Source organism: Polyodon spathula, chromosome 1 (assembly GCF_017654505.1).
Source record: "Polyodon spathula isolate WHYD16114869_AA chromosome 1, ASM1765450v1, whole genome shotgun sequence".
Lineage (NCBI taxonomy): Eukaryota > Metazoa > Chordata > Actinopteri > Acipenseriformes > Polyodontidae > Polyodon > Polyodon spathula.
Genome location: NC_054534.1, coordinates 22797532 through 22819504, shown reverse-complemented (window position 1 = coordinate 22819504; position 21973 = coordinate 22797532). Strand labels below are relative to the sequence as shown.

At 36.0% G+C, this 21973-nt stretch overlaps 1 protein-coding gene across 2 annotated transcripts in view; it reads right to left on the bottom strand.

Annotated features, from left to right (window-relative positions):
- LOC121315688 (tyrosine-protein kinase transmembrane receptor ROR2-like) overlaps nt 1-21973 on the bottom strand; it is a 91578-nt gene that overhangs the window by 12468 nt on the left and 57137 nt on the right. For both annotated transcript variants that reach the window (XM_041250004.1, XM_041250014.1), the window contains exons 2-4: nt 15445-15522; nt 9101-9388; nt 7424-7460 (exon numbers count right to left, since the gene is read on the bottom strand). In XM_041250004.1, the coding sequence (XP_041105938.1) occupies nt 7424-7460; nt 9101-9388; nt 15445-15522 (403 nt within the window). The remainder of the gene's footprint in view (nt 1-7423; nt 7461-9100; nt 9389-15444; nt 15523-21973) is intronic.

Sequence of the window (21973 nt, the reverse complement as noted above, 5' to 3'; positions counted from 1 at the left end):
ACACAACTGCCGTCAAATTGGCTCCTGCTTGGTGTTTTAATTAAACAGCTTGCCAGTGAGAAAGCAATGTCTCATTAAAAAGAGCTCCAGTGCACCACGCAGATCCACTCATATCAGTATAGGGGAGAGATAATATAAACCAGTCAAGGTCTCTGCACAGAGCCACCTGCAAGGTCAGGACTATTTACAAGCAACAACAACGCAACTACAAAATACTATTATATAAACGATTTGAGGACTAGAAATCCAGTGGTTTATCCCAAATACATACACTATACAAACACAGAAATGCCTTTTCTAATTTCATTCGTAACCAGGTGAACATTAAATGTTGCCAATGTAACAAAATAACTTGGTTACTCTTTTGCCAAACCTCAAGGTAGCAGAGAAAGGGATTTTACGTGATGCCTCAAGAAATGCACTTTAGATTACTTAACTTAATTTGTCAAGATTAATCGACAGATACTTGAGAAACAAAACTGTATATCTAATACCCCCATAATGTTGTTTAACAAAAAATATAATAAAACAATACAAAAAGGGACTAGAAATAAAAATGCAAAAAACTGCCAAAAAAGCAGTGATAATTCTCATGACCTTGTGTGGGCCATGCTAATTAAACATTTTTTATGTAGTACAACTTGAATTTGATGAACACATATTATGGTGCATATAATTGTTTACATTCACAGACTTGTTTTAGGATAAACAGAGATGCAGTGTACCAGGAATTTGTGTCTGGAAAGCAATTACAGCTTAAACAACTGAACTTCCACTGACTGGTGTGGACTGATCTTTGCCTGCCAAACAGAGGATTGTGGCTGGTTTCCTTTTGGTAGGTTGAGTATGTCAGGTTTTAAAAGGAGAACATGGCAAGGGAGAAACCTTGTGGGACAGTCCGTGCTTTGCAAAGGTGAGCTGGGGAGTATTTTCTGTGCATTCACCACATGTAGATTGTTGCACAACCACTGAATGAATATTAATAGAAGGTGTAACATAGGATAAAAATCCAACACAATGCTGCTTCTGTTTTGGGCCCAACTCTTATTGTATTATTTAATAAGATATACTTTCATACTGGGGTGATTTAACCAAACACAGCATTAACGGCTTGTTTTTCACACTTCACTTTGGGATATTATACAGATATTTGAAATGGTTGTTTTCTGCCACTTAATCATGTGTTGTAGTTCAAACTCACTCCATTGTTTAGCTACAACTAGAACGTGTGACCTGCAGCACTGTATCAGGATGCAGCAGGTACTAAATAGAGATGCATTTAAAATATTTGCATATCATGGACAAAAGAAATACAATTGTTATGATACAAAATTTTTTAATTCTGACAGAAAGGGGGCATTGACAGTGTTAATAAAGTTCTCCCTCCTAATCTCATTCTGACATCGTTCTGCTTTGCTGTATGACTCTTTGAAGGCTTGAGCTGCTTTAAAAGTCCTCTGAAAACAGAACAGGAAGACTGAGCTCACACTGTCATGAGGTATGTGAATATGTTTATTATGCTTTCTGATTGATGGATGTTTGTTCCCCAATATGCTTTTTCTTTTCTTTAATTAAAGCAGTCTGTTTTACATACAAACTTCCTCCGGGGCCACAGTGCTTTCATTTTCTTGTCTTCTTCAATCTGAGGTTCCAGCTCTCGACTCAACAGCCAGCCAGTCCTTTCAAAGCACACAATAAGTCACTGTTGTGGCGCTGAACTCAGGCTTAATTGAGGAGTAAGACCTTGTGCTTGTTACCTTGTTCTGTTAAGAAATATCTTCATAGTAAAAGGTAACAAGCACCAAGTCGCTCTCTGTCTTTATATATATATTTTAAGACACATCTGTATGTATTTTAATTATAATTATAAATTCTCTCTGCAGACGGTAAACCCAATTTACATTTTGCTGTCACCTACCCAAATCACCAGAATGTTTTATTTTGTATTGCTTTTAGGAAAAACTAGAGAAATATTAGACTAAATTTGTGACTAAATCAAACAAACAAATTGTAGCTTTACTGCCAAATGGAAATAAAAAGGAAAGTTTCCATATAAGTACAACTCAGATATTCATATGACAGCCCAAAGAATTTATAAGCTGTGAAAAAACATTCCAAATTCCATGAACTGAAACAGTGTACTGCATTATTCATTAGACAGCTTATTGGAAATCCCCAGTGGTGGCAGATTGGAGATGATCCTTTAAATGGGACATGGATTGTTTTTCCAAATGGAAGCTCAATAAAAGTAGCTGTAATCTATTTTCCACACATGTAAAAGAAAGTGTAGTATTGAGCCCAGCTGTATAATATCGTGATTTATGATATCAGATAGCATTTTGTAACAATACAGCATTGGGAATAGACGTAATTGAGAAAAATACAGTGTTCTAAATATTGCTGATGTGCAGTACTTAAAGAAGATAACATTTCAAAGCATTCTGACAAACACCAGATTATTTGTGAGCATAGCTGTTAAAATGTGACACTGGTATGTGGGTAATGTATCAACAAATTGCAATATGTTTGGTTCACAGTCAGAACAAATCAACTAAAATACAAAAAAGTTTATGAAAATGTTCTGAATACCAAAAACAAATGATTGTAAAGTACTGTGGTCATAATGAGCAAACCAGCATTTGCAAAGATATGAATCGCAACATCTACTGTATGTATCAACTTCTATATTAGAGGGATTGGCATGAACTGATGTAGCTTTGATCGACATGAAAGTATGCATGAAAGTTTGCACATATGTATGTAAATATATGCATCCTTTTTAAAATGCATACATGCATTTATGTTTTTCAGTTATGGTATGTAAAACTGGTTTCCTTCCTCTTCTGCTGCTGTCTTTAATGCTATTACTCCTTGAATTATTACACTGTCAATGTACAAGGTGAATGTCAAATTTCTTTCTGGCTAGCACCGAGCCTGATTTTTCAGTCATCTGAAGCAGGGCCATGTTTATACTGGCTAGCAGCTTGTGGAGATACACATCATGCTGCAATGTGCTAACCTCCAAGCATTTTACAAGATCAAGTGAGGGCCCTGCCACGCTGCAACGAGACAAACTGCAAAAGCCAAGGACATACAGAGCAGGGAGAACAGAAATAAATCAGATATGTTACATTGCACTTAAGTTCAAGCTGCAAAAATATTTCACACCATAAACTGGGTTCTGTAAAATCAAACATACTGTAATAATCACAGTTCTATGATAAATCAACTGTTTGGTTTTATGAGCATAAAAGGGAAATTATGATTTCACATGCCTTAATTTATCTTGCATAATATATTGATATAAACATAAATATGGATGTCCAGTTACTTTAGAAATGTAAAAACATGATTCATTTTGATCGAAATAAAACACGTGAAACCTGTTTGGTTCGTAGTGTTTTCCAAAAGCATTGTTCCACATCAAAGCTCCAACTGTTTTTGTAAGTTTTCTAGAATGTTTAACCAGTAGAATATACATTATATTTAAATGGTCTTGTCTTTCTTTCCTATATATATATATATATATATATATATATATAATATATATATATATATATATATATATATATAGGGATACACACTAAGATCTAATTTATATGTAGTTTATTAATAAAACAAATTTTAACATCAAATTGTAGTTTAAGCTGTTTCTCAATATGTGTATCACGACAAACACCAAAAGGCCAACACTGGTTAAACTCCATATTTAAGAAAAAACAACCAGATTCTTTATTATTATTATTATTATTATTATTATTATATTATTATTATTATTATTATTATTATTATTATTATTTTATTTTTTTTTTTTTTTATTTTTTTAAACTTCCATTATTTAATCTAATTAACCATAGTTGCCAAGAGAAGGTGTCACTGCCAGGCCCTCAAGTATTTTGAAGTAAATAAGACATGTGGTAACAATTTCATTGCAATTTGGAATGACTTGTTTGTTTTTTTATTCAGATTTTTCAAATCTGAAGAGACAAAATTAAAACACTTGAGGAAGCATAAAATAGTAATCAAATCCTAAGCTAAGTAATCCTAAGCCATCAAATGCACTTAGTTTACCACCTCTTGTTTACAGGCCCAGTGCCACTACAAAAAAAATACTGCAGTTTTACATACTATGATATAATATATCTTGAAATTAGAACTTATTTATAAAAACTACTATTTCATAAACTTTTCAAAGGTGGTCATTATTTCACAGCTAGCAGTTACCTACATTCATTTTTTAGTTGAGCTATTTTAATCTAGTCAGCTAAGACCACAGAAAGGAGTATCAGTAACAGTGACTGACGTTTTTGCAAGATCCTTGATAAAGAGTGATCTACCTAAACCTAGCAGCTGTAAAAATCAGATTTCTGATTTAAGTTCATTAGCTGCACCTCACATAGGTGGCACAGAAAGGAAAGCATAAAGGGCAAGGTGCTAACATTTCATTGAATGGAGCCAAGTATTTTGCTCTGGTGAACAGCTTGAACAGAGGAACATTTGTAAGACTTATTCTGCACGTAAGTAAGGCCATTTATAAAATGTGGAGAAACAGAAGAATCTATTTTGGGTTTATTTTCCTGGTAAAACCAAGCGTCTAGTACATGTTTACAGACTAAACTTTATTTTTATTTTCTTAAGTGTAATTGTGATACTACTCTATGGTATACATTTTTATACTTTTTAAAACACAAAGTTAACCTGTCTTCCGGGAAAATAAACTTAACACACAGTATCTGAATTTTTAATCGCAATGTTACAGTGTGAAAGCAGAGGAATGTCAAAAGTAACTTTTGAATTTCACACAACTATACCACAACCTATGCAATTACAATTCCAGCATTCCTCAATCAACAGCCTGTTCATTTCTTTTTTCTAAAAGAGGAAAAATAATGTATTGTTACAGCTGGAACCTAAGAAAATAGTTCACATGTTACAAACGTCTATTAGCCTGCCTCTATGGATTTTGCCAGACGGCACTCTGTTATAATAACTTGGGCTTCTTCCAAGAATAAATAAACTTTACTAAAAGTAAAGAACAACTATGTGACAAGAGATACCTGCACTGTGTCTAACAACTTTTCCAATAACTTCTGGTCTCTTATCCTAAGTATACTGTATCAGAAATTTCCACTACAACAACAACAACAACCGTAGACCCTTTATTATGGAACAGTTTAGGTCCAAAGAGGTCAACCATTTGGTGTTTAGATAAACAATAATGTATTGTTATCTGGGACACCCTGTTCTGACACCTAAACTTGTGTTTTATGTGGTACTTTCTTCCTACAAAAAGGAACATTTAAAAGGGGTGTGGAGTAAACAGCCTCTGCTCTGGCATGCAAAGGCTCTGATTCACAAAGGTTTATGGTAACAAAGAAACTCTCAGACTGGAATTTATGATGTCCAATATTTTGCAGCAATCCAAGGAGCCAGTCTGTGACCTGCAGCTGTGTGAACTACAGTACCTCCCCATGCCAATATGTAAAATAATAAAGATATTAAATAAACAAAATGAGAACAAACAATCATTATTTTTTTCAGGATATAAAAACAAGTAGCAGGTTTCAGAAAAATATAGCGTTATACGTCCCCACATGTTGCCACAACTGTTTAAATAATGTACCTGTAATTTTTCTTCATTGTTAACATCCTGAAAACGTTTTACGTTTATAAATTTAAAGTCTGTTTCAAAGCTCTATTCAAAATGGCTGCTCTGGCTTTCTGTTCTGTAACACATCACGGATATTCATTGCTGTTACCGGTTTGACAACGTGGGCAATAATCCTTACACTATCAGTGCACTGGAGTGGTCATTTTGAAAAGAGCTTTGAAACAAACTTTAAAGTTATATATAAGTGTAAAAAGTTGTCAGGATGTTAACAATGAAAATAGAAATTACAGGCACATTATTTAAACAGTTGTAGCAACAAGTGGGGACATAAAACTCTAGATTTTTCAGAACCCTGTTACTTACTCTAAGTAACGGTGTCTAATAATTGGAGTTGAAGATTGGAGTAATTATATAATCTCAGCATTACTACCGACATGTTGTATAACCCTGGATAGGCACTCAGCCTAACCTGCCTGTCTCGTTCAATTTAAAAACTGGATACATTCATTAACAGTGGCAATGTTACATTGTATCCTCTGGGTTACTATTGTGCAAATTACTCCTTTGAAACAGCAATGCAATTCTTCTTGTCATCATCTTCCCTACACAGTGATAAACTCTTTCAAGTTTGTCATTAAAAGTAGCATTAAGGCAGGGTTTCACAACCAGAATGCTGGAAGGCAAGATGTGCAGGCCCTACTTGGAAAAGTCCAGTCTCCACCCCCTCATGCCAACACCGGGCTTTAATGACAGTTATGAGCACCCTACCATATAAATCCACCTACAATCCCATTCTAGAGTTATGGAAGGAAAGAAGGGTTAATTAGAGAAAAAAGTCAAACTTGAAAGTGACCAAGTACCTTCATCAGTGTGAAACTCCTTAAGTTTTACTAAAATCTAAAGATTTAACTGAATCTCTCTTTTTGAAGTTGTGGTTAATTAATGACAATTAAAACCCATATGACATTTTAAATGTTCCTTCTTTGTGGAATCCTGCAATGCACTATTTGTTATTGCTTATGAAGGTTTAGTGCTATGTTTTCAAACAGGGACATATCGCATTCTTAGATACTGCACAGGAGATAGTTGAGAAAATGTTTTTTGTTGTTGTTGTTGTTCTTCTTCTATGCAGATACACCAATGACCCCCGAGATTAGAAAGTCCAGAGTTCTGTTCATGTCCTTATCCCTTATCCCTGCCAGCTTTGTTGAATGGAGCTGTAGCCAAAACCACCAAGTGTGCTTTAGCAGTAGGGTGGCCTCGAGAGCATTGAAAAAGTTTTGTGTGAAGCAAGAACTGCACTGAGACTTGGGAGTGCCAAGAAAATAATAAATACACAACACTGAAGGCCATTGATTTTCTGAAAAACTGAGTGCCTATGCTACAGATTTATCAGTGTCAAATTCACTTTCCAGTGGCTGCAACAGATTTTAAGTGCCTTCCTTTCCACAAAGTAGAATAAAGGCACTGTTTTACATAATTCAGATAATAAAAAATGCCCCACACCCCATATTTTTCTCATGGCATGTGGATAAATGAAAAAGCAGCCTTCACCTCTGAAACAACTATAGCACATACATGCAAACAAGACAATGCTACATGTAGAGTTCGTTCTCCAACAAGTACTGGAAATTCTTCATTGTGGACATTTGCCCGTCAAATTTGATCACTAAGTAGTAAAGGAATTAATTTCAATGCTGATAAAATCATGATCTATTGGGTCTGGTACACTGATTCTTTGCTGTGTGACAAAACAAAACCAAATAGCAATAGCATGTAAGAATATTACATTGGATCAGACAAAATACTTACTGGTCATTGTAGTTTGAACCAGCAGTGGGGGACTGCCCTGCAAAAACAAAGAAAAATGCAGGTTACCAAAGGAAGCAATCTACCAAACCATCACATAAGTCCACACAGTTTCTCGTCTCATTACTTCTTAAAAACAGCAGCCTGCACACTGAAATAGATCATTTGTACCATAAGGTTAATCTGTTCTAGTTTTTCTAAAAAGTAATATGTTCCTCTAATTCCTAATATGGATCTGGAGACAGTGAAAAGACGACTTCCACCTAGAATGGGATCAAGATTTCACTGCTGTTCTACCTGCTTTGTTCTTGGAATGGGCTTCTTGACTTAGTGGTGCACAGTAATGGGCACGCCTCCCATCACCTGGGCTCTGTAAAGCTAACTATCATAGTGCTTGTTAAATTACACATAGAAAACATTTGAGGTCACTATCCAGGGACTAATAAAGAGAAAACCCTTTGACCAGCTACTTTGGTCTATCTCTTCAGTGTATTTAGTAACAGTTCTATTTATAATTCTTAAGTAACCCCTAATAGCAATGCTCAAGTACTGCAATTTTAAAAAGCACTGCAGTGCTACTTAAGTATCACACTTAGTTGGCAACATTTCGTATGACTAGAAATAGTTAAAAAAAAAAAAAAAAGAAGTTGGCTATAAACCTGTAATGCTGACCTAATGGCAGCCAGAACATAAAAAGCTGAATTATATCTACACCTGGAGATACACATTTTCCACTGAAAGGGACTCATTTAAATTGTTAAAAGGACATACACTACTGCAGTCCTCACCTTTTCCCACAGCAGTGAGCCTGCAGATAAAACAAATAATTGATAGGCGATTTCATTGAAAAAAAAGACTGACTCTAGCAAAACAAGGTAGCAGCAATGACATGTGTAAATTAACCAGGAGGTACCTTTGCTAAAAAAAAAAAAAAAAAGTATGCAAGTCTTTGAGGGAAAACCTAATTAGGAGGAAAGCTCATGATATATACATATATTCTAATTTGAAGATTTAATTTGGATGGTTTTAATGGCTAAAAACATAACAAGCTCAGTGTTACTGGAACCTAATTTAAAATGTTCACAAGACTGCCTACAAAGAGGAGCTTTTAACAAACTACTGTCGCAAAATATTCCACATATCTAATCTTTGTAGAACTCTTAATTGGCAGACGCTGTAAACAAACAGAAGTGTATATATTTATATATCACAAGTTTGGCATTCCTCTACCATTAAAGAATTAATGTGTTATAAAAGCACTTGAATTTAATCATTTCTATACTAAATACCCTATTTATTTGTATGTGTAATTATTTTGTGCTGTGGGAGAAGTATAGGTATATATCATTGCTCATGTGCTGGCTCTTCTTTTGGAATGAAAGTACCTTTTGTGTGTGGTGTTGCTTTGCAGTGAGCTAAAAGCCTGTTACATGTTACATTTGTTAATAATATCAGTTAAGACTATGTTTTTTTATTTTGTTTTACTGTATAGAGTACTGTGCAGTCATGTGAACAGTACAGCTGTTCATAAAGGCATGCAGTGCTGCTGACAAAAGCCAGGACTTCCAAATTTGTGAACAGCCTTTAGTTTGCGGCCCACCCTTAGGCTGCGTTGTCTGCATTTCCAGCAACAGACATTTGGCTGGAACCAGCTAAGCAATAAAAACATTAAAATGTTACCGAGCTTGACAAACAGCACTCCAGTAGATGTTATGGTCTCCCGGCTGTTGGATGCCACACACTGGTAGTATCCTGTATCTGTGGTGTCCAAGTCCTGGATGCGTAATCTAGAACCAGCCTCTGTTTTCCTTATCGATATTCGCCCCTGCTCCTGAACCACTGGAGCATCGTTCTTCAGCCATTTTATGTTGGGTTGTGGGTTTCCTGCCACTTTGCAGTGCAGCGTAGCCGTCTGTCCCTGAACTATAGTGATATTGTTCACTTGTTCCAAGAAGGTCAGGGAGTCACCTGTAAGGTCAAAGGTGAGGTTAACTGAACATGAATGCATAAACGTAACAGGTCTTGCTCCAGTTACCCACGCCAACTTCTAGATTGCTTTTGTCTCTCTGGCAGCTGCCTTTTAAAAACCAAAATTAGATACACTTGCTTTCCTATTTATAGGGATTTTTAATGCTTCTTTGTGATCCAAATCTGTGTTATTTTCTGGACACAATATACTAGATCTGACTGGTAGATACCTATTGTGCCAACTCAGTGATCTCATACTTGATACCATAATCGCATTAGTGCTGTACAGTAAGGTAACAACATCTGGATTAAGTATCTACGACTTTTCTGTGAAACAAGCGCCTTCCTACAAGAGACACCTTTTGACCTGGTAAAAGCAAACATGAAATATTTAATAGAAAGCTATTTATGTTGGAACAGAACCAGTTTTATAAACACAAGGAGGCTGCTGCTTCATCCTCTTATACTTTAAATTTGCACAGTTGAGGATGCAGCAATAAGGTTATTTTTCAATTGAAATCCAGTGGTTTTATGGGCACAATAAGAATATCAAGTAGATAAACTTCCCAACTTAATCAAACTTGAAACATCTGTCCACTTTACTTAGTTTCTAAATAATAATTTTGGGGGACATGATTGAAGACTTTAACATCTTAAAAGGAGTTGACATAGTTAGCCCTAACCAGTACAGAAACCCGAGACCAGAGGATACAGTTGGAAACTCAGTGGAGACAGATTTAGGACAGAAGGAATTTGAGGGTATGGAATGGCATACCTTGTCAATTTGCTGAGGTAGAATCACTTGGTTGGATTTAAGACCCGACCTTGACAAAGTCTTAAGATTAATCAGCTACTAGGAACCGGGCAAGCTCATAAGGTCAGAATGGCCTGGCATTCGTATATTTTCTTATGTACTAATAGTTTTACCTCAAAGTTTACTATTTGGACAAGTGGGATGTTACCAAGCACCAGATTATTCATTTCCTTAGAAGTACCATTTCCTAAAGACCTACTTCAAATAGGGCTTCCTGTTTAAAAAACAAAGATTAAACACAACTGTAAATACCTGCTTTAGGATTTAAAAGCTGTGGGTTTCAGAACTGGTAAACAGAACAGCAAGGACCCCGTCACCTTGACTGTGCAGTCTAATGAATAACGGAGGACATGAAGGGATTTGACACAAGAAGGTGTTAAGTCTAACCCCCACTGTGCTTCAGACTGGACTCCTAGTGCTTGACATGAAGGCAGTGTTTGCTTTTGTTTTTTTAGAACTTAATGCGGCTTCTCTATGTTCAGATAGTCAGTGAAATGTTCAGATAGTCAGTGAAGTAAACCGGGAAATAGATCCAGTTTTTACACTAACAGATTACTACTTTTACAAGGTTTTACTGTGCTCCACAGTGTCACTCTGTTGAGCAAAAACAAATTCTACTGTAAACAGGAGGCCATTTTAAGAAGCATTTAACACCACTGCAAGGGTTATATGCATTTTAAATTGAGTTTTCCACCCTTCATTATTTATAAAAAAAAAAATTGTGAAAAAGTTGTGTTCTACATGCACATAGCCTCATTTTCTAAATGAATCACCCTGAAATGTATGACTTTGGCATACTATATAAGTATAAATTAAGTAAATTGACATTAAAAGCAGAACTTTTAGGGATTTCTAATATGCAGCATTTCACACAAGCATGAAAACATGAGGGTGGAATTCTAAAAAGTATATACTTCGCTCTTAGAAGCAGAGGACATTATAAAATGGAAAGAGGAAGTAGCTCTTTTTCTCATAAAACAGATTTGTGTTGGTATAAAGCAAGTTCTCACATGAACACCTCTGTCTTTCATCTGGCTGCAGTGGAGCATGACCTGCAGTGCAAGATCAGATCAGAGCTCACAATAGAAGCCAGCTCCATATCAAGGAATTGGGGCATGTTCAGTAAATAAGCTGGAAAACTGTGTTTATAAAGGCTTGGAATGACTTTGCATTGGATACCGATACCAGCCAAGAAAGGAACATAAAGGGATTTTTACGTTTGGATTTACAAAAGGTCTAAAATTATATATATATATATATATATATAATATATATATATATATATATATATATATATATACACACACACACACACACACACACACACACACACACACACACACACACACACACACACACACCTTTTAATAAATTAAAAGTAAGGTTGACGTAAGGTAAACCATGGAGCACTACCCGAAACATAGGTCTCCCTGACTTTATAAAATGCCACACCCCATTTATTAAGACCCTCCCATTAGAACACTGCAGCTACAAAAAAATGGCTGCCCTGATTGAACTGACATCTGTTTAAATTTACATAATAGCAGAGAGCCCTCAAATGCAGCCTCAGTGGGGAGCCCTTCTGGGATGTGGCGTACCACTGAACGGGGGGGGGGGGGGGGGGGGGGGGGGAGTCGTACATGTTTATCAGTTTCCTTAGGGAAACAACTCCAAGTCTCCGAAGACTGCCAATTTTATTTTATTTTAATTTTTAATTCACAGTGTGATGTAATTACAGCTGCCGCAGGAGCTGAGCATCAGGAGTTCTTAAGCCCATATTTATATATTTTAAATCAAAAACAAATGTAGAAGTGGCATGCAACTAGTCCCATTAGGAAATTAAATGAACAATGATAAGGCTGCATGCTTTTGGCACCATTCACTAGCTGAAGGTTAGTATGGCCTGGTTAAAGGTGAAGTAACTCAGGTTAGTCAACTTTCTTTCCATTTAAATTCCTGACCAAATAGCACCTTCTTTCATTACCTGCATTATGAAAAGTACATTCAGCTGTGTGTTACTTCACTGCTTAATGGCATTTCATCAGAAATTACATTAACCCTTACACAGTGAACAAAAAGAAACTGCACCTGTTTCATTTGGATAGCAGCAGAATGAGACTGCTGCAAAAGACCCTGTTGCTCACAGTTGGCCTTGGGGCTTCTCTGGTTTCTTTAAAAATGCTTTTTAACTCAACGGAGCAGTGAACAAATTCATTTCAAGATTCTTCTCTTTACTATAGATGGCCAAACACGTATAATCCTATTGCCAGAATCATATTTAATATTTGTTATACGCTTCTGTGTTGGAAAGTTCACAAGACTCAACTCTGAAGAACAGCTTAATTCAATTAACTTTTTAGCTGGTAGGAAATACGTTCACATAAGTAAGCAAACACGGAAAATATTGGCTTAGATAAATACATAATCAATGTGTTCTTCTCTCCTGTTCCATTTCCAATATAGGATGTACACCAATTTATGTCTGCCTCCTTAGCTATTCTCCCTCCCTAATACAAAACCTCTAAAATATACTTTTTTATGGCAACACTACTGGCTTGTGTCTTGCAATGTGTCTACTGTCTGCAAAATGAATCACAGATCAGTCATCATTAACCAATGTTTCAGTCTTGATCAAGTGGCCACTGGGAAGCCCATGACTGCTCAGGCTCTGCTCTCCCAGCAGGGGCTCCCAGTGGGGAGAAGTAAGGAATTTCCATAACAGACTAAGGAGGTAAACATTCCATCTGAAAAGGGGGGACCCAACATGGAGAGGCGAGGGCTCATTAGAGAGACTTAAGATGATAAAGGTGCATTGAAAAAGGTATAAAAAAATGAATTTTAAAACCAGCCAAGTGTCCCCTTGTCTAGTCTACTAACGAGAATTCCTAAACCAAGTTCCTGTATTTACTGCGGTTTTGTGGTTTATGTTCAGCTTGCTTTTAATGACTGCACTGCCGCAAGGACAGTTGATTCCTCATATTCACCTCTGCAGGGGAGTCAGAATTCATTGCTGTGGTGTCAGATACACAACACAACCCTGTTCTACAGAGATGTAAATCATTACCAGTTACTTTTTAAAATGTACACTGCAAGATTTCAGTGAAAAATTATGATGGTTTCCATAAGGTTTAAAAACAAGTGTTGGAAACCTCTCGTTTAAAAAAAAAAAAAAAAACTTCTAACAGGTTTTAAAAAAAGGAGATAGATAGATAGATAGATAGATAGATAGATAGATAGATAGATAGATAGATAGATAGATAGATAGACAGATAGATAGATAGACATAGACTGCTCCCCCTTATAACACTATAGCCAGGAGCCATAGTTGTGAGACCATGCTGTTTGTGTTCTGCTTGGTAAGAGGAACGACAGTGCTTGTCCGTCTGTTGGTACCCATGTACGCATGGCACACTGACATTTGTACATATTCTAGAGACACAGACACTGACAGGAGGATTGGTTGCAGGAAGACAGTCTGTACATTCCATTACAGGAGAGGAGACCAACAAGACTGGAATTATACTAAAACCCCCTCACTGAGCAGCCCAGCTTCCCAGCCATCCTGACTACTGTAAGTGAGCCAGTGGGAAAAGCAGCAGGGTACAAACCTCATCAAACAATACAGTTCATGTCCTGTACTTATCCAGTCTAGCTCTAGCCACGGCAGGATACCTGTTTGATCAGGGCTATTAGATCCAAAACAAAACAATCTTGTCTTTTAGGTGTTATCGAATTAAAAAAAAAAAAAAAAAAAGTGTTTTACAAGGGTCCTCCCTCCCTCCTCTACTCTCTATTTGCTGTGCTTGTATAAATCTGTCAGCAGAAGTGCCCCGCCCAAGGAAATTCCTCCCAGCATGCCATCTGCCTTCTAGTCTGACTGCAAATCACAAGCAGGAGGTGCCGTAGCCAAGTAACAGAAAAAAAGAAAAACAAACTTATTAGAGCTTCCATAAAACAGCACCTATTTGTTATATGCACGTGTAAATACAGTTTCTGATTATTTTTGCAGTGAGATCGAGGATGTCGGGCCAACATAAATAACTTCTGTGGTACACAGCAATATTTTCCTTTGCTGGTATTAAACAGACCTACACATGCAAGTAGATCTATAGGCAGCTGCACCGACCGGCTTCTTAGATGGATTCTACAGTAATGTGCACTCAGTTTTTGTTAATCTTTGAATGTTATGGAATATAAATATTGATTCTTACCACCATATATTTCAAAATCTGGTTTACTTCAAACAGAATGCCACGTAGCTGAAGCGATAATGGAAAAAAATAGACAAACAGTGGGGTGGGAGTGGGCTTATCCAGTGCTTGTGAGCCTTTGTGTGATACAGAGGTAGACAATGGACTGGATAATGGTTTTAATGCACTAGAACTTCCCTTGCTTCCATCTCTGAACTTAAAGCTGTGAGCCTGACAAAACTCTTAAAATCTGTACCAGTCAATGACTCTTGCTGTTCAGAACATAACTGCTTACAGAACAGATTTGTCTAAACTCTACCTGTTGCTGCCACTTTATTAGGGAGAGATCACTTCATCTGCTGGTGCCCTTTTCTGGTCTATACATTTGTAACATGTTCTTTACTTTCATTGTGTTTTAGTTATTGTGTTCATTTATGTAGTTGCTTTCTTTTGTAGTTACTTCTGTTGTTGCTTCTGCTGTATGTAGACTGATCACGTGTTGGTCTTCTGGGCTGTTTCTCATTTTTTTCACATGTGATACAGTGGTCCTAAATTTCCCATTTGGGGTACAATAAATCTTCACGTCTATCCATTACTAAACAGCTGATCACGTGGTTCAGCTTCTTTGCAACCACAAGTTTATGATCTTTCCATGCAACTTTCTTCCCATTATTTTACAGTGCAATAACTAAATAGTTAAAGAAAAAAGGCAGAGGCAGTTTTATTTTTATTTTGCCCTTTTCGATACCCGAACACCTCTTCAGCAAACTCTCTACATCTACATTTTGCCTCTCCATTTGGAAGAATAGATGTGCTAATTAAAGACCCCTGGGCTTTATGTACTAGTAAAAACAGTTATCTAGTGGAACAACCAATTGGCTTCAGGCTAAGAAATTGGGGTAGACAAACGTAAAACTACAGTAAATGTATATTTCAAAATAAGTATATTGCGCCAGTACTCTTTAATACATTATTTGCAATCAATTTTTTTTTTTTCCTTCAGGCAACAGATTTCCTTTCTCTGTGATTTAAATTAAACGCATTTGCATTACCTTTGGGCACGGACACCCCTCTGTCTTGGCCTTCAGCCAGTCCCAGTGATTGTCCTGGTTGAGGTAAGTTTGCATCTTCTGTTGATAGGGAGGAAAAAGAAACACAAAAAGATAAATGTCAGCTGCCTTTTGCAAAATTCCAGTGTTTGTATTTCTTTGCTTTGATGTAGTTTATAAAAGCTATAGAAGCAGGGTTCAGGTTAAACTCTTACCTGACCTATTGTATCATCAGTGAGAAAAGGTCCAGCTTCAATCTTCCAGTATACTAAACTGAAGTACTATTGCATTCTGGTTTACAAACATACCCATTCGTATGTGGCACTTACAGCCACTTTACATAGTAAGTAGAGCGGAGCCCTTTTTCTAACTGTGATTTTACAGACAGATTTCCATTTATTACCACAGACCCTGTGGTTGAAAAAGGGCACAAGTTAAGCCTGGTAAATAAAGGAACAACAATAGGAGATTCATACAAAACCCACATAAAATGTATCACAAAACTGTACACAAGATTTACAGCTGACCGAACAAATCCCCACATTATAGCAGACGGATTTTTTGTTATTAGGTACAGTAGAACAGTTTGATTTTGTATCATTAGCCCAGAACAGGGGCAATGGAGATATATATATATATATATATATATATATATATATATATATATATATATATATATATATATATATATATAATTAGGATATCTATATATTCTACTTACTTACCACTGAACCAAATATTCTACTTACTTACCACTGAACCAAATGTAACTGACATCTAATGACATACTTAGGAGAACTTAAAGACCTATTACTTCCTTAAAATAATAAATAGACAGAAGGGTAAAATTGAGGCCTGTCTGGATATGTTTTGGAAATGACTTGCATAACACGTTATTTGGTAGATTTTTACAAGCAAACAACAATTAAGATATATCATTTTTCTGCATCCCAGTATTATTGCTTTGAGAAATATTTGTATTTGATGTGCTTTAGTTTCTGCCTGAAACATGAATGAATGTATGTGGAAGACATGGCAGCATTGCCACAAACACAAGTCGTTTCACTAAACCTTTAAATGAAGCTGTAGCTTATCAGGACAGTATGTAATGATATACCACTGAACTTCCAAAGTGTGTGAGACTTGTGATTTTCTCTAATGCTCTAAACGATAATAGTTTACAAAAAGCTTGTTAATGCCAGAGTTTATTTCCAACTCTGGTCCTGACAAACAGTCATCTATTGTCTGATAACAGCACATGACAGTTAAAAATCTAACTTTTCAAGCTACAAATCATCACCAAATTGTTTGTTTCAATGAATTCCACATATTTATTTGATTAGAGTTTGTAGCTAAATCCACAGACTACTGTTAATGGCTGAGCACAATCTTACAATCAGTAAAAAATAACATGTACATCATCTTGAAAGATTATAAATAATAATAATAATAATAATAATAATAATAATAATAATAATAATAATAATAATAATAATAATAATAATAATAATGGTTGTTATATATTGCAACAGTTTTAAAATGCAGTTTGCTGCAGTAATGCAATTTGTTACACGAAAGCCAAGCTAAATTCACCCAACGCACGATCAACTTGTGTAGGTATGGATGTTCTGGTTGCGTTTTTCTTTTCCAGGTTAACTACCATTGTACATGCCCACAATTCAGGAAACAGATATAAGAACATAAGAAAGTTTCCAAACGAGAGGAGGCCATTTCGGCCCATCTTGCTCGTTTTTTTGTTAATAGCTTATTGATCCCAGAATCTCATCATGCAGCTTCTTGAAGGATCTCAGGGTGTCTACTTCAACAACATTACTGGGGAGTGGGTTCCAGACTCCAACAATTCTCTATGTAAAAAAGTGCCTCCTATTTTCTGTTCTGAATCCGTGGTCCTCGTTTCTTTTTTCTGGTTGGAAAAAGTCTCTTGGGAAGACATTGTCAATACCTTTTAGAATTTTGAATCCTTGAATCATATTTCAAGAGCAACAATAACCTTTTTGTAGTGAGGTGACCAGAACTAAACACAATATTCTAGATGAGGTCTTACTAATGCATTGTAAAGTTTTAACATTACTTCCCTTGACCTACATTCAACACTTTTCACAATATATCTGAGCATCTTGCTGGCCTTTTTTATAGCTTCCCCACATTGTCCAGAAGAAGACATTTCAGAGGCATCATAAACTCCTAGATCTTTTTCATTGATTCTTCTTCAATTTCAGTATCTCACATATGATACTTGTAATGCAGATTTTTATTGACTGCGTGCAGTACCTTATACATTTATATATTAAATGTCATTTGTCATGTGTCTGCCGAGTTCTGAATGCTGTTTAGATCATTTTGAATAACCTTTTCTGCTGCAAATGTGTTTGCCAAGTTTGCTTACTATACCAGAATCTAAGTCATTAATGTAGATTAGGAATAGCAGAAGATCTAATACTGATCCCTGTGGTACTCCACTTGTTACCTCGCTCCATTTTGAGGTTTCTCCTCTAATCAGTACTTTCTGTTTTCTACATATTAACCACCCCCTAATCCATATGCATGCATTTCCTTGAATCCCTACTGCACTCAGTTTGAGAGTGAATCTTTTATGTAGGGCTGTGTCAAAAACCTTTCTGGAAATCTAAATAAACCATGTCATATGCTTTGCAATTATCCATTGTTGATGTTACATACTCAAAAAAAAATCACGAGGTTAGCTAGACATGATCTCCCTTTCCTAAAACTATGCTGACTGTCTCCCAGGATATTGTTACCATACAGCTACATTTTCCATAAGTTTCCATATATAAGTCAGGTCTTATTAGTCTGTAGTTACCTGGTTCTGTTTTGTCTCCTTTTTTGTGGATAAGTATTACGTTTACAATTTTCCGGTCTGTCGGTACAACCCCTGTCTCAAGAGACTATTGCATGATCTTGGTTAGCAGTTTGTAAATAACTTCTTTCATTTCTTTGAGTACTATTGGGAGGATCTCATCCAGCCCAGGGGAACTGTTTATTTTAAGAGCTCCTAGTCCCTTTAATACTTCTGCCTCTGTTATGCTTAAGTTATTTAAAACTGGACAGGAACAGGTTGACATGTGGGTCATGTTGCCAGTATCATCCTTTGTAAAAACTTGTGAAAAGTAATCATTTAATATATTTGCTATTTTTTCTCTTCGTCTATGATGTTGTCATTTGTATCTCTTAGACATTTTACTTCCTCCTTGCATGTTCTTTTGCTGTTAAAATATTGGAAACATCTTTTAGAATTGGTTTTAGCCCCCTTGGCAATGCTCATTTCTATCTCTCTCTTGGCCTTTCTAACTTCCTTTTTGACTTGTGTTTTCAGTTCCATGTACTCTTTCTGTGTACTTTGTTCTTGGTCCCTTTTAAATGCTCTATAAAGTGCCTTTTTTCTCGGATAAAAATTGATATATTAAACCATTTTGTTTTAGATTTAGATTTGTCTACTTTTGGGATGTAATGGTTTTGCGCCACTAGTACTACATTTTTTAAAAACAACCATCCTTTTTCTGTGGATGTTTTCACTATTTTACTCCATCTACTTCTGTAAGTCTCTGCTTCATTCCCTTGTAGTAGGCCTTTTTAAAATTGTAAACCTTAGCTTTAGTTGTTACTTGTATGGAGTCATGCCAATTTACAGTGTGAATCTTGCATTCACCATGTGCACACCTTAAACAATAGTAAACCCCACATGCTGCACAGTCAACAGATATGCAACATGGACATGCCCATAGCCAAAACAAACATTGAAAAAAGAGTTTCCATGTCAAATTATCATTCCATTGTAGAAGTAATACCAGTGGGACTCAAAGCAATGATTTCAAAGCATTCTGGGTAAACAGAGTCCTCAGAGTTGGTCAAAAGCTGAGGTCGTCTGGTAACCTCTCAAACATATATTAGTTTTCATCAAGAAAAGTTGGTAAATTCTAAATGAAATGCGATGTTGTGGTCAGAGAAGGCATTTTTGTGCATGATTTGTAAACAGGGAACCGGGTGTAAATAACTAATTTCATTGTGCCTTCTTTTCCAAAGGCTAGAATAACCATTTCGTCCCTTGAGTGCCTTCGTCCCTTCAAACGCACCATTCAAAGCATCCTTTTTTTTTTTTTTTTTTAAATAAAGTCACTCCCCCCCTCCCCCTGATCTCTAGTTTGACAATCTGTCCATTCATTTACCTTAACTGTAGAATCTTGGGACAGACCTATCAATTTTAATATTATGGTTTATTGTAAAGTCAGGTGTTGCTTTGAGGCGAACACCCTGGAAATGCTGCATCAATTCTAACCTAACACTGTCATGGTTGATTCGAATGGGAGTTAAAAGACACAGGACACCTGTAAATAAATAAATAAATAAATAAATAAATGAGAGCACCTCTGAGAATTATTTGGGATAAAAAGAAATGGATGGTTCGCACGGGACTAAATTTCACGATGTTGGTAAAAATTCTGAAACCACCTGTTTATGTGGTGATTTTCTGTCCTGTTCAAATCGGCCTATTAATCAACCTTTGTATTCAAGAGAAACATTTACAAAACAAGAGAATACACAGTTTCTAATTTTCTACCATGCTTACACAGTTCATTTCACTGTGCAGGAATGAAATACACATGTTTTAAACCCTACTTTCCTAACATGCCTAAAGCAAACATGTGACAGCTTGAAACTTGACCTAGAAGGATTTCTTTAAATTTCTAAGGGACTGCAACAACCATAAATCAAGTACAATGTCACATTCTGGTCAATTAAAGGAATTAACATTAAGCCATGGTAAATCTTCCCAAAAAAATAATAATTGGCACAGTGTTAATGAACAAAGCCAGAAACATCATATGTACTTTACTTACGTCTACTTAAAACTACACTTGCCAAAAAAATAAAGGAATTGCCAAAACTAAAGGCAAGTAGTTACAGTTTGAAACTCTCTTTGCAGTGTACATTATTGTATTAGAAAATGAGTCAGTATATTCAGCCAATCAGTTTCCAGCTCTAGTGGACTTCTGAATCAGGCAGTATATAAACAACTGGTACGTCCCAGCATCAGCTGTGAATCAAACTTAAATCAATCCACGCAAGTATCAGCTTTTTCATTTTTACTTGCCATAATGAAAGCTAAGTTCATATCTATTGGATAGCAAATACTAAAAACCAAAAACCAGCCGATCAACACTTTACACTGATGAAAGCAACCAGTCCTGTACCCACAACTGCTGCGTCAACCAATCACAGCTCGACTGGAGTTCAGCATCTTTCAACAACAAACCAAGACACAGCCAGTTCATTAATATTGCTCTGTTCAGAAATTTGGCACTGTCTAGATAAACTATAAGTAACTCTGACAAATAAAAAGTTATTTGTTTTTTTTTCCTCTCCTTTTTCAGAACATTTTTGGGACACTTCTAAAAACTTCTCAGCAGAAGGTTACAAAACGAATCATTTCACGTTCAAAGTAAATCTAATTTTTAAAGTGTTTTTTTTTTTTTTTAAAAGAGAAAATCCTTTTCTATAGTGCCCTCTCAATGAAGGCTCTACCGTGTGGTAGCTGAAAACAAGATAACATTTACTGGCAAGTTGTCTACATAGATGTGGTTGCAGTTGATGATAATGCTCTTGTGGAGTCCGGTGCCACACACTGCATAAGATTAAAACCCAGGATACCTATCTCACACTGACAATCCAGGGAAAAGCACAAAAGGTGGTAACTCTACTGTAATATTTTACTTCCACATACAAGCTAATTTACAGTCAATATTTGCATACAAAGTTACACAAGACAATACAACTGGCATCAACGTGACAGAGTAGCTTCTAAATAGGCATAAATATTGGGTCTTCTTCACAAAGCTATGAATTTAAAAGAATAAAATTCATGAAACTAGACGGTTGTGGGTTTTGTTTGCTTTTTTAAAATCACTCCCGAGTTAGAGCTTGGTGAAGAGGCTCCATCGCTCCTTTCACAAATAGTCCAATGTGTATAATCTAAATTTTAAAAACACACAAACACACAATAACTAGCAGTATTATGGTAAGAAATACAGTACATACACTTTCTTAAACAGGGGTCATAGGAAGCAAACAGAATTCTTAATTGGTTCCACTACTCTTTTGTTGTTTATGAATAAGGGCATAAAAGCAAGTAAGAGGGAAACTGCAGAATTGAGCAGACAAAGATTCCCAGCCAACCAGGTGAAGTAGGGTTCACTTTTAAGCCAGAATATTCTGGAAGACATTTTAAAACAAACTGGAACAAAGAATACAAAAAACAAATTACTGTACATGTTTTTAACTTTACCTTTTAACAATATGCAAGTAAAATCCTTGGTTACCTTTTGACCTCTCTGCCAACACTTCATTTCAAAGCCCTTAAATGAACAACCCTTTCCAGTTACCACCCTATTAAATATTTTCTCCCATTCTACTCAAATTGAACATCGTTGACCCTTGCAAGAGTGGGTAACCAGGTTGATAGTGCACAACAAAGAAATCACTGTAAAGCTTTGAT